Source organism: Suricata suricatta, chromosome 2, assembly GCF_006229205.1.
Source record: "Suricata suricatta isolate VVHF042 chromosome 2, meerkat_22Aug2017_6uvM2_HiC, whole genome shotgun sequence".
NCBI lineage: Eukaryota > Metazoa > Chordata > Mammalia > Carnivora > Herpestidae > Suricata > Suricata suricatta.
Window position 1 is genome coordinate 178,771,072 of NC_043701.1, and position 13,670 is coordinate 178,784,741.

General features: G+C 50.7%; 1 protein-coding gene across 1 annotated transcript in view; it reads left to right on the forward strand.

Moving 5' to 3' along the window:
* Positions 1-8,937, forward strand: part of GPR26 (G protein-coupled receptor 26) — a 27,890-nt gene extending 18,953 nt beyond the window's left edge. The window contains exon 3 of the mRNA XM_029917183.1: positions 5,673-8,937. Coding sequence (XP_029773043.1) covers positions 5,673-5,904 — 232 coding nt within the window. The 3' untranslated portion in view covers positions 5,905-8,937. The remainder of the gene's footprint in view (positions 1-5,672) is intronic.
* The last annotated feature ends 4,733 nt before the right edge of the window (positions 8,938-13,670 follow it).

Below are 13,670 nucleotides of genomic sequence, written 5' to 3' on the forward strand. Positions count from 1 at the left end.
AACACTCAGTGCTCAGCCCAACAAGTGCCTTCCTAATGCCCCTCACCCCTTTAGCCCAGCCCCCCATCCACCTCCCCTCTAGAGCTCCCAGTTGGTTCTCTGTATTTAAGAAACTGGTTGAATTCATGAGTTCATGAATTCAACAAAGTTGCAGGATATAAAATCAATGTACAGAAATCAGTTGCATTTCTATACACCAACAATGAAGCAGCAGGAAAAGAAATCAAAGAATCGATCCTATTTACAATTGCACCCAAACCCATAAAACACCTAGGAGTAAACCTAACCAAAGAGGTAAAAATCTATATGCTTCTTCAAGCATATGGATTGAAGAAAAAAATGCTTATGGATTAGAAGAAAAAAATGTTGGTATTGCCCAAAGCGATCCAATAACACCAGCATTCTTCACAGAGCTAGAACAAACAATTCTAAAATGTGTATGGAACCAGAAAAGACCCTGAATAGCCAAAGCCATGTTGAAAAAGAAAACCAAAGTTGGAGGCTCCGGACTTCAAGCTGTATTACAAAGCTGTCATCATCAAAACAGTGTGGTTCTGGCACAAAAACAGACACTCAGATCAACGGAACAGAAGAGAAAACCCAGACATGGACCCACAAATGTATGGCCAGCTAATCTTCGACAAAGCAGGAAAGAGTATCCAGTGGAAAAATGACTGTCTTTTCCTCAAACGGTGCTGAGAGAAGTGGATGGCGACATGCAGAAGAAAGAACCTGGACCGCTTTCCTGTGCCATACGCAAAAATAAACTCAAAATTGATTCAGGAAGAGCTCATTTACCATGTTAAATGCAAGAGTTCAAGGTAAAGGTCTTTGACCGTACCCTGGAATGGTGGGGAGGTGGCGGGGGGGGGGGGCAGCCTGACCAGGCAGGCACATGGTCACTGGCACCCACAGCCCAGGCTCTAAATCCTGGTGTTTCCACATCCAGGCCATGTAGACTGGCACATGGCTTCGCCCTGGCTCCTCCTCTGTACCGTAGGGGAACGCTCTCAGGGGCTTGAGACAATGTTTGTGAAGTGGCTATCAAAGCACTGAGCCCTGGGGGACCCAGAAGGGTTGCTGGGTCTGTGGCTGCTGGTGTGACTGGTCCCGTCCTCACCCCAGAACTTGGTTTCTTTGGAGATTCCCACCGTCGAGCAGAATTGAGACATTGGTGTCTCTGGACGTTCAGAGAATGGAATTCTGGCAAATGTACCGTTCCCCATCCTTTCTCCAAAGACCAGGATTGCCAGGATGCTGGCTGGGGGTGGGGCCTGTAGGGGAGGGGTGAGAGGGGAGGCTTCGGGCCTCATCAGCTCTCGGCTATGACAGCCAGGACAGAGACCAGCCAGTGACCCAGATCAGAGGGTTTCCTGCCAAGAGAGAAGAGCGTGGCTCCCAGGAAGAATCCCTCGCCCCTCACAACAAATGCAGAACAAGGGGGTGGAGAAGTGGTGTCAGGCACACAGGACCAGTGGAGGCAGGAGATCTGCGGGTATCTGCTCTGTGTCATCAAGTCAGAAACATACACGTCTCCGTGCTGTGCTTCCTGTTTGTGAACAGCTCCCCGCCCAACAACATTTCCCACCTCCCACCATCTTGGCAGTGCTGGGCCACCCCCGGGTTCTCTGAACCACCTGCCTCAGGGTCCCCTGGAATGCTGGCAAAAACAGATTCCTGCCCCTCTTCACTTCTCATCCTGCCCTGCTAATGAGACTGTGGGCTCTCACCCCTGGGGATATGTCCTGGGGGCGGGGGGCATCCGGGGGCAGAGAAGCATAAATGTTTCCCCCTGAACAGAGACTGCTGGCAGCAGGTTTTCCAGTTCAGATTCCAGACAGTAAGTACTTGGAGAATCACTCTGGTGCTTCATGGAAGGTCAGGGACTGGGGGCAGCGAGCTCAGCTTCCTGGAGGTCAGAGAAGAGGCCGTGCCCTAAGGGTTCTGTAAGTCCCGGTGTCACATTGCTGCACACAGGGCCCTAGGACTGGGGTGCGGGCTCGGTGCCGTGTTGTTATAGGCCCCAAATCCAGTCCTGCCTCACAGCCTCCTGCACGCCTGTGGGCTTCCTCAAGCTACTGCTAGCTGAGTGGCTTAAGCAATAGAAACATATTGTCTCGGTTCCAGGGGCTAGAAGTTCAAGATCAAGGTGACGGCAAGGTTGGCACCTTCCGAGGCCAGCAATGAGGGAGAATTTGTTCCACGGCTCTGCCCTGGCCTCCGGGGTTCTGCCGTCAGTCTCCGGCATTCCTTGGCTTATAGAAGCATCACCCACCCCGTCTCTGCCTTCATCCTCCCTTGGCCTTCTCTCCGTGTGAATCTGTGTTCAAGTCTTCCCCTTTTATAAGGTCACCAAGTCAGACTGGATTAGGGGCCCACCTGACTCCAGGCTGACCCCATCTTCACTGATTACATCTGCAAGAAGCCCATTTCCAAATAAGGTCACGTTCTGAGGTATTGGCGGTTGGGACTTCAACACATGAATTTGGAGGAGATAATTCAACCCACAGCAGGTGACATAACAAAGGGAAACAACGGACCACTTTACACCTAATCCCAATAATCCCTAAACTCAGGGCTCTTGGGTTAGAGCTGTTGGTAGCGGTGGGAGAGGGGGGTTCAATCATCCACCATGTGGATTTTTCTTTCACTAAAGAGAGAAGAGGCAGGGGTGCCTGGGTGGCTCAGTTGGTTAAGCATCTGGCTTCGGCTCAGGTCATGATCTCACAGTTCGTGGGTTCGAGCCCTGCGTCAGGCTCTGCTGACAGCTCAGGGCCTGGAACCTGCTTCAGATTCTGTATCTCCCTCTCTCTCTGACCATCCTCTGCTCGCACTGTCTCTCTCTGTCTCTCAAAAATAAATAAAAAGACATTTTAAAACCTTAACAAAGAGAGAGAAGAGGCAGAGCATGGCAGGAACATTTTAGCACACGGTGACATTGCCTACAAGGAGAATATGACTGATCAGACCTGGCAGTACCTCTTTCCTGGAGGGGAGGGCGCTCAGAGGGGGTGAGCAGAGCTAGAGCTGGTCTAAGATGGGTTGGAGGCTTCCCTCTGTAAAAGGTCAGCTGGGGGGAACCCGTGGTTTCCCGGCCCAGATCTAGAAGTAGAAAGAAGCTGTCGTGGCAGTGTGGAAGTCCTTGCCCCTTCTCGGTCCCCTCCAAACACATGGGGACTTGGAACTGTCAGAGCCAGGTCAGAGCAAAGCCAGCCACAGCAGGTGCACAGCATGGGGAAGGGGACCATGTGCACCTGCTGTGGAAAGGCAGGAAGTGGGTCAGCCAGCCACACTTGAGTACAGAAGGGGCATCCCCATTTCGGGCTGGCCCAGCAGCCACACTAGACCCAGTGCCCTGGCCTGTATGGATCCAAAGCCTCTCTTAGCCTGGTGGCCCTGACAGAGGCCACATGCTGGCTTTTCAGAACAGGAGTCATTGTGTGTACTGTGGATGGGGGCAAGTGACAAGGTTCTGGGGAGCACATATCCATGGAGAAGGGGTTCTCGGGCTGGGAGGGAGGCAGAGCTCATCTGACCCAGTCTGCGGTGCTGGAACTGAATCTCAGCATGGCCTTGGGCTATGGTAGAGCGGAGACGCTGGCTCTCTGAGCCTTGATTTCCTTGTCTGGAAAATGGGAATAATGCTATCCACTAGAGGACACGGATACAGGATAATTATAAGAGCAGAGATTGTGCACATCAACTGTTCTGCTCAAAGTAGACTCTCAGCTGGGAATTATTATTACTGAACCAGGCAGAGGATTCAGACTTCACATAAAATCTCTGAGAAGTGATGGAAGTGGATTTTACCTCTTAATTATCTAGTGGCGACAATCTTACATGCCCGGCATAGTTTTATTCTGTGAAATCCACAGAACTTGCAAAGAATGATGTTGATCTTGCTGGATGGTTTGATGATCTTTGACTCTTGCAAGAAGTCCTCTCGGGAAAACCGGGGATGCTAAGAATGGAATTTAGTGACACATAGGAGACATTTTGGAAAAGCCATTTGGCATCACGTAGCAACAGTGTGTTGGCATTCAGCTATTTCATTGTTATTATTAGGTGTGAATTCTAAATTCAGGGTTTTTGTCCCCTTAAAGTCCTCACTTCCCAAAATAGGTTTCTTTAAAGTACAGCTTTCCCAAATGCTAACAGCTCCATGTCCCCCATTCGGGCTAACAAGGAGATGAGCAGAAATGAGGCCACGTTCCCCCACGAGGTCAGAGGGCAAGGGTAGCCAGTGGTACCAGAAACAGGAAGCCAAATGGGGGGGGCTTCAGGATGGGGTCATTAAAGGTCTGTTTTTTAAAAAAGGACATTGTAGAGGAGGCTCAGATCCCGCCGGCTCTCTCCTCCTTCTCCTCCTGAGCTTGTCCCCGCAGCCTCGGCCCGAACACAGCAAGGAAAGCACGCAGAATGGCCGCACAGAGTGACAGCCCCGGCTTAGTCCTTTCTGAACCTGGGACCTCGCCTGGGTGGCCCACCGCACTGAGAACCAGCGCTGCCTGTCACCCTGCAGACATGCCCCCAGCCCCCGCCCCGGGAGAACACGGGTGCCAGAGCATGGAGGACAGATGCGGGACCTTCCTCCCTCACAACCTGCTGGGTGACGCTGGGCAACCCCTTCTCCTCTCTGGGCCTCAATGTGGTTTGACAGAGGACAGGGAGAGGGTAACTTATGATCTCCAATCTGTGGCCTTTTCTACCTGGTACCAATGCTGCCTAATGTCCAAATATGGCCGGTGGTGCTGGACATTGTGGAGAAGGGAGAATAAGGGGCTTGATTTGGGGGGATTCTATTACCCAGAGGAAGGTCTTTATTTCCTCACAGTCTCACGTTAGCACCATTAAATGGAGTTGTTTAAGGGGAGCCAGCAGACTTTCAGGAAAATACCCCTTTGATACATGGGCTGCATCTCCCCTTGCCCCCTCCCACAGAATGAGGGTCACATTAGGGTACCCTGACTGCCGTTATTGCCAAGGGCCCCCAGAATCCCAACCCTGGGAAGAGGCCTTCCTCACCTGTAGAAATTCCTGATGCAAGACATAGTTGGAACTGGGCAGAGTGGTTGCAAAAGTATTCTCCGGCCTCCCTCCCAGGCCGCCTCCCCAGGAGGGCAGGGCCGGAGTCGGAGCGAAGCGTCTGCCTCCTCCAGGTGCAGTGACTGTAGAGACGATTTTATTCAACCGCCTCACTTTTCATCTAAAACCCACGGGCCCAGGGAAGGGAAGTGACCTGCCCAGGGTCACACAGAAGGACAGCAGGAGAGTTGGAGCCTGTGGCCATGACACTTATTAGCCACTAGCCCATTTCTTAGGTAAGCTTGGGCTCCAGAGTCCAACAGACCTGGGTTCAAAACCTGCCTTTACAATTTGCTGGCTGTGTGACCTCAGGCTGATTACTTAACCTCCCTGGACATATATTTCCTGACTCATAAAACAGAGGTAGTCACATCTCTCTGGGGGGTCCATGAAGTCACGTGTGTAACGTATGCAGTGAGTCCAGTAGCTGGAACAAACTAAGTGCCTGGTCAATGTCCACCGTCAGTTACTGTTACTCTTGTAGCTGCCGTCGTTGTTGTTGAGGAGGAAGTCCCAGAGAAGCTGGGGCTCTCCAGGAGGCTGTGCTCTCGGTAACCCCCCGCCCCCCCCCCCCCGTGTCTCTGCAGGCTGGTGGAGCTGTCCTCCTCGGTGCCCATCGGCTCCCACTGGGGCGTGCTGTCCAAGTGCTTGGCCTACAGCAAGGCCGCGTCGGACCCCTTCGTGTACTCCTTGCTGCGACACCAGTACCGCAAAAGCTGCAAAGAGATTCTGAACCGGATCCTCCACCGGCGCTCCCTCCACTCCTCGGGCCTCGCGGGCGACTCCCACAGCCAGAACATTCTACCAGTCTCTGAGTGAAGGGCGCCACTCTTGCTGGAGGGTGAGGAAGGAGACAGCTGGTGAGGAGTGGGGAGGGGGCTCGGGGTCCTGGGTGGGCACCCCAGCTGCTACAACCTGGCCGGGCCAGCAGTCCTAGTTCCCTGGCTTGCAGGGGCTCCGAAGCCTGCTTCCTGGTTCCTCAAGGGCAGACGTTGGACTGTCCCTATTTTGCACCAAAGGATGACTGTGGCTCCTTGCTCTTGCTTTTCTTTCTGAGAAGCTCCTTTGAGTGCCTGGACTTCTCCAGAGACTCCCCAGGAGTGACACTAAGTCCAGTCGTGACCAAGGACACGCAGTGTTGGTGGGAGGTGGGAAAGCATGGCGTCCACCTACTTCTGAAGCAGTATGTGTTGGGCTTCGTGCTGAAGAAAAGAGGTGGTCTCCATGGGTCATGCTGAAAATGAGGCTGGCAGTCACCGTTTGGACTTACAGCTAGCTTGGCTACTCTTCTCCACGTGGTCGTGGTGGCTGCTTTGACCCAAATACTGTCCAGCTGATACTCAGTTGTGCTCAGCTGGGACTCTTGGGACCTGGAGCCCAAGGGGAAAACATTTAACAACGAGGGGCTACTCAATTGTTGCCAAGCAGTTGTCTTAGAAATGGTTATGTTGGACTAAACTCTGGTCCCTCTCTTCCCCCCAAAAGCTAACATTGTGTGTGTAGACAATCTTAGCATGAAAATGGCTTATATAGGCAGGCAATACATGTAATACTGTTCTTGGGAGTCTGACCTTGAAGTCACCTTCTTCTGATTCACGTGTCACAACTGTTGGAGCCAAGGAGATGGGCGAGGAAGGTGGCTGCTTGGTGCCTCGACCCCTGGCTGTGACCTGAATCTGTAGGAAGCATTTCACCTTGTCTCACACATCTTGTCCGGCACACCCTATGTGATGCACCCCCAAAACTGACCTCAGCAGGGTTTTAGCACTGATTCTAAGGCCCTACATTCCAAAATCCTATTGGCTCCTTTTCTATTCTCTCTGAGATGATCAACAGAAAGTAGAGGCTGTCCAGGTGACCGAGAAAGTGCCCTGTGTTAACGAAGGGAGAGTGACATTTTCATTGAAAAGTATAACTTCAATAACTATGCCCATCCATTCACAGCCCCATCTTGATTTACTAAAAGCCAAGGTGAGTGGGCCATGCTTTCTGCCCATCGGGTCCTTGTTTACCATTTCAGATGACCTGTGGAGGCTCAGAACAGTTACTTCTTAGTCCTCTGTTCTGATGCCTCCAGGGTGGAAAGGAGGGAGAGCAATAGATATCGATGGGCCCTTCTCTCTTTCCAGCCCTGTGTGTCCTGACTTTGGAAGTGCAGAAGGGAGGACGTGGTCCAACGGGGGCCAACTGGGAAGAACCCACTGTGTTTTACTGTCAGGTGGCCCCAGGATGGAAAGGCAGAAATGTTGTGTGTACCTATTTGCAAAGATGTCTTATTCACCTCGGGTCATCTTTTAGCAAACAGAAAGCTGAGTCTGGCCTCATTTTGCCTGCTTTCAAGGTTTTCATGGAAACTAGACCAGGAATAGACGTAGCCTCCGACGCCTTGGCACCCATTCAGTTATAGTTGGAGGTGTGCTCACACCTGCCTGAGGAAGTCAGTGGGGTACGTCCCTGCCCAGTTCTGTGTTCAGGGACATCACACTGGTGGCTTGAAATTAGCCGTGGTGAGAATATTTATACCAAGAAAATTAACAAAGGCTACAAGGAAGGATTTCTGCACTGAGAGCTGGTTGGGAAGCATCTGTCAGCACGCCACTGCCCGGACGTGACTTTGTGTGCTCTTGAAAACTGGCTCTGATTCAGGGCACGTTAAGCTGCACAAGTAGACATGCGCTGTTGTGGCTCTTTCCCAGTGACAAGTAGTTGTTCACTCTGCCTTGTCCCAACACTGAAAGTACCAGTGAGGTTAAAACAAGTAAGAGGCCCGGAAAATACACACCATTGAACCTGACAATCTCCCTCTTCACACAAATATTCTCGAAATTGGGCAACAGACCAGTAGTGACCTAGTGGGTGAGGTTAGTAGACTGTCAAGTTCAAGCAGCAAAATGTGTTTTCATCAGTGTCAAATCCTCTTCCTGCTTATACCATGTGGGCAACATGTTACACTCCTGGAAGCAACCGGATCTCTTTTACTTCTTGAGCTAAGAAACGAAAGACGTGTCACCCACAGCACCATGTATCTTAAAGATACATGTCCTAATTTTTGCCAAACCCTTAGGACTGCTAAAATAACAACAACAGCAACACAATACAACTAGTTGTATTGGCGTCCAGTAGATAAAAGCCCAGATAAGCTGAGGGGTGTTCTCATTTAGACAGGCTTTCAAAGCCAAGGAGAAGTTAAGGGGAAATCGCTGAATTAATGGTCAGCACCAACCAACTCTGTTGTAATTACCTTTAGACGGATGTTGGTATTTATCCATACCCAGTCTATAAAATTTTCCCCTGGCTTCATTATTCCCAGGCAAATTCTCTACCTCATTTGGTAGTTTAATGTATCAAAAGTAACATGGGTTTCTCAGGTAAAACACTCCGAAACAGCAAGACCAGTGGGCCTAGGATTACTTACTTGACTTTAGTCTAGCATGAGGCTCAAGGTTCAAGGCCCAGACTCTGGAGGACAGCTGGACCAGGCTGGAAAGCATGCCAGGAAGCTTGGAAATAAAGCCTGGCCTGGAGGGGCCATCCGATTCCTAATCCCACACTTAGGGCTCCGTTTCTAGCCCTACACGGTCAGAAACCTAGGTTTAGCCCCAGCCCTTGGGGTTAAAAAACTGGCTTTTCCAGTCATTCTGCAGCTACTCCAGCTTTTTCTTACACTTCTGGAAGGAGGCAATTTCAGAGCCCTAAGACCCACTAAGGAACTGCGAGCTCAGGTGAAGGTCATGGCTTCTTGGATTTGTGTGTCTCGTGGTCGGCTGACCTTCCAAAGATATTTCGCTGAGAGCCAACCAGTTTTTCCTTAAAAATCAGTCAGCCTGGGGCACCTGGGTAGCTCAGACAGTGAAGCATCTGATTTCAGTCCAGGTCATGATCTCACAGTTTGTGGGTTCGAGCCCCGAGTCAGGCTCTGTGCTGATGGCTCAGAGCCTGGAGCCTGCTTCAGATTCTGTGTCTCCCTCTCTCTCTGTTCCTCCTCCCCTTGTGCTCTGTCTCTCTCTGTCTCTCAAAAATAAATAAATATTAAAAAAAATTAAAAACAAATAAAAAAGAAGTTAGCTAGGGCATGAGGGAAGTTGACTTCAGCCACTTGATGCCAGTGGGGCATTCCTTGTGGGATTCAGCTCAGAAGAAGGAAATCTCTCTCCTCATGTTTGTGAAATTAGTTTTCTTTGTCATGATGCCTTTCTCTCTGAGAGGAGACAGAAAGAACAGAGCATGCCCATGGCCTGGTTGCCACCCTTTTACCCACGTGGGGAGAGGTAGCCAGGACTGTGGTGTGGCTCATGGCTGTGCGTTTCTGGAATTTCATCCAAATGCGGGATAGCTAGTTTGCCCATGGGTTTTTTTTGTTTGTTTACTTATTTTGAGGGAGAGAGAGAGACAGAGCATGAGAAGAGGAAGGACAGAGAGATAGCGAGATACAGAATCCCAAATAAGCTCCAGGCCCTGAGCTGTCAACACAGAGCCCGACACGGGGCTTGAACTCACAAACTGTGAGATCATGACCTGAGCTGAAGTCAGACACTCAACCAACTGAGCCACGCAGGCGCCCCACCTGTGGTTTTATGGAGGATATTTTATCGGGTGCCAGAAATTCCTTGGATCAGCTCCTATCCTTTGGACCATGAGCACCACAGGGAAGAGTGAGGTCCTGGATACCTTTGTGGTTCCCATCACCTTCCTGGAAGGTCAAAGGATCTGGAACAGAGCCTTTGGCTCTTGAACTTCATTACCCACAAAATCACCAAGGGAGCCTATTTAAAATGCAGATTCCTGTACTCCCTCCTTGCAAATCGGTCCAAGAAGGTCTGGGCAGGACCCAGGAGTCTGCATTTTCAAACATCAGTGCCCCGGTGACTGTGGAGGGTGGCCTTCTGATTGTTCCCTGAGAAAGATGACCTTGGACAGGTGGACAAAACTCTATGGAAAGATGGGCCTTTCTCAATATCTCCATTTCAGTCATCCTGTAGCTTCCCTAATTCTCTAGATAGTTCAACATCCATCTTCATTCAAGAGCTGAATCATTTTTGTTCTTAGAGCGACAGAGTGCTCATTCCATGAAATTCTAAAAACCTGTCTTCAGAAGACTCTGATGGGATAGCACAGGCTGCTCCCTCCCTTCCGAAGGTATTTACAAAGCAGCCTCTTTCCATCCAGGGAGACTCGCAGGTAGTGAGGGAAGATGTACAAGGCTGTGGGCAGACGGTGGCAGCGCTGGCTGGCTCGGGGCCCACACACTTGGTTCGAGAGAAAGAAGCTGGCACTCAGAGGGCCCATGGGGACACCTGCTAGGGCCCCCCTCTGCCTCTTCCCCGGCAGCCTGGCCGTGGGAGCTGATGGCATCTGGCCCCTCGGCCGCTAACCACAGTGAGTCTGACACTCTTCCACCCCACCTCACACCCCGGGAGTGGAGCCAGGCTGAGGCGGGGCTAGAGGGAGACAGCACTGGTGCCAGCCCCTGGGAGTGGGTCTGTTTCCGGCTCCCCACTTTATCCAGCAATGCTGACCCGGCCAGGTCCCCCAAGAGCATCTCCCGGTAATGACAGAGGTCCAGAGTCCTAACAGCCAGTGTGTCCTGAAGACTGCATACCAGGCACCATGCTCAGTGTTTTGGGGTAGTGTTTCCATGAATCCTCATAATAATCCTAGGATTATGTGCCATTTGTACCTTCTTTTCAGACATCTGGGACAACCTATAAGTCCTGGGGAAGCAGGTAGAGAAATCTGAGAGGCAACACAAAACAGGGGCTGCGGTCTCCAGGAGGGTAGGCTGGTGCCAATGGGAAGTTTCCAACTGCATCCAGCTTGGGGCAGCTCGAGGCACAGTGGGCATCTGTCCACCATCAACAGAGAACACCCTTGCTCTCAGCTCATGTGCCAAAAACCCATACCCACTGCCTGGGCTTTGGGGTCCCTTTCAATATCCGACCACCACTTGCTTGGAAAGGACTCCTGTGGATTCCTTTGTCTCTGTACCTCTTTTTAGGGAAATTTGGGGTGTGTGTGCTGAGTAGCAGCCTCTGTACGCGGAATTTATAGCTTACAGGTCCTTTTCAGCTACAAGAAGCCCATCTGACTAGATGTTTCAGGTATCTGAGGGGCTCATGGTCAACCTGAATTTTTCTGAAACTCTGAGTCAATAGCCTGTATGACATTAATATAGCCCAGCACTGTGCCGGTACCAAAGTCAATCTCCTCATGCCCTGAGGCCAGAAGCATGGTCGTTCCTGTGGACGACCCTGGTGTTGTCTTAGGACCTTGGGCTGAGCTGGCCAGGAGGAGAGGACGGGCACAGGTGGCCTCCGTGGTTTGCTGTTAAAGGTTCAGAGGAGGACCTGGCTGGGAGCAGTGTGGTTTGTAAGCCTCTCCATGTTCCCGGCAGGCTCCCGCTTTCTCGCAAGACCAAGTGGCCTTTTAGCCCAGAAAGAGTAGTCCAGCCCTTAGCCAGCTGCCTTCACTCTGTCGCTGGCCAAAGCCCTGGCCAGGAAGACATACAGGGGCCTCGGGCTTGCTGCTGCCTCTCCAGTGCAGACCTAGCCATGAAGCCAAAGTCCTCCTCATGCCTCCTTCCATAAGTACAGAGTGAAGGAGCCGGAGCTGGACATTTCTGGAGGTCAGCTGTCTAGAAAAGAGAAGTCCAAGGCATGGGGTTGCCTATCTTTTCAGGGAATCTGTATCTGGGGAGGAAAGTGGTGAGGACACATGGCTTTGTGCAGCCTGATCCAGACATCACTGAGCAGAAGCAGTGACCTTTGGAAGGGGCCTCCTGGAAATCAGAATCCAGGAGTTCAGGGAATGGCATGTGGCAGCTACAGGCCCCAGAACTGCAGAAATACTTGCCTGTCCCTCCTCAGACATTTACAGAGCACCTTCTGTGTGCTTGGTCCTCTGCAATGTCAGCCTCTGGGGGAGACAAGAAGTTACAGGGTAAGACGGGGGCTGCCCCGGAGGTGTGTGCCCACAGCTACAGGGGGCAGAGGGAGGGCTGAAGCTCTTGGCCAGTGGGAAGAGAGGGCTCTAGAAAGTTTTTTAGAGGTAATGACATTGACCCAGAACTTGCAGTAGGCAAGAACATATGACAAGACACAGAGGAGATGTGAACATGCCTGGTAAGGAGTCTAATGGGCTTAGAGCTTCATGTGTTTCCAGGAACGGTATCGGGTGAGGGCCGGAGACAGAAAATGTCTCCTGAGAGAATGAATGTGATCTGTGCCTGGTGGGAGATGATCCAAGCCTTGAAGTTAGGAGTCCCAAAATTAGATCTCTTAGAAAGAGAAAACATGGGGGGAATCCACATGCATTTAGCTACCAAAAAAGAAAAGGAAGAGAAGGAAGGAAGGAAGGAAGGAAGGAAGGAAGGAAGGAAGGAAGGAAGGAAGGAAGGAAGGATAGACCAAACCACATTGCATTTATTTTGAGGGGCATCTACATTTTACAGTGAAGGGGTGGCGGGCATAATTCATTCTTCAGAAACCAGCCACGCTTGGCCCTGGGCACATCCCCTGACAATATACCTGAGTTGGCACAAAGGTGTATCTTCAGTAGTGAGCGTGCACGTTCAGGATCAGTGCAGGGTCCTAATGGGCACTGCCACAGGCCCCCAGGGACACCTGGAAGAATTCACACAACAGAAACAGCCACATTTGCAAAAGTTGTCCTTGGGTTGCCTAGCAATTCAGCCACACTCCCTTCACACCCACACCATCTCCACGCTTTGTACAGTTTGTTCATGCAGTGTGTCATGTAGCTATGTCTCTGGCATTTAAAGGTCAAACATTATGAATCTAATCAATCTTGGCAGTGCTGTGGTTTATCACGTTTACCCATATTTAAGGATTTTTAAAATAATAGAGATTTTTGACTCCGAAGACTATGGCTACATCTCTGGAAATGCCTGTGCTCTTAGGAACATGGACTGGTGGTACTTCCTGTGTCCTTTCTCCCATGGGCCCGTGACTCTGTAGCTAGTACCTCCTTATCCCTGGGTTCAGTAGAGCAATTGCACATGTTTAACAGAACGTACAGTCTATGTTTTAATAGTTTCAAAGGACCTAAAATCTGTATTTGGACACAGAAGGCCACTCTGAGTTGTGAGAGGCAGGCTACCATTGTCAAGGCCATGGCCTCAGTAGCACCCCATCCTGTCCATAGGGAATGTGTTTGCGGGAGCATCATATGCCAGCAAAATGGCACACCATTGACTGTATGACCCGAGCAAAGTGATGGCTCATGCCTGCCTAAAATACCAAACACTCAGCCCCTAAAGTCTCAGCCCACCATTGCCTTGTGTTGAAGTCATTTAATACCAAATCTGTTCAAATTACTTGTAACCAAACCCCATGCTCTAAAAATCTTCTAATGCCAAGTTCTCCTGAAAACTGAAATCATTTCAAACCTCAACAATCCTATTTTACAACAAGTCTATGAATATAATCTCTTCTGGAACAGATGAGGGACATTTAATGTGGATGGTGTCTCGCCAAGCCCATCAGGATTTCCCCCAGGGGAAATCTGGTTAACTGCAGGTCATGAACAGCTTTGGAAGTCCGGTGCACATCATAAAGGCACCTTGCCTT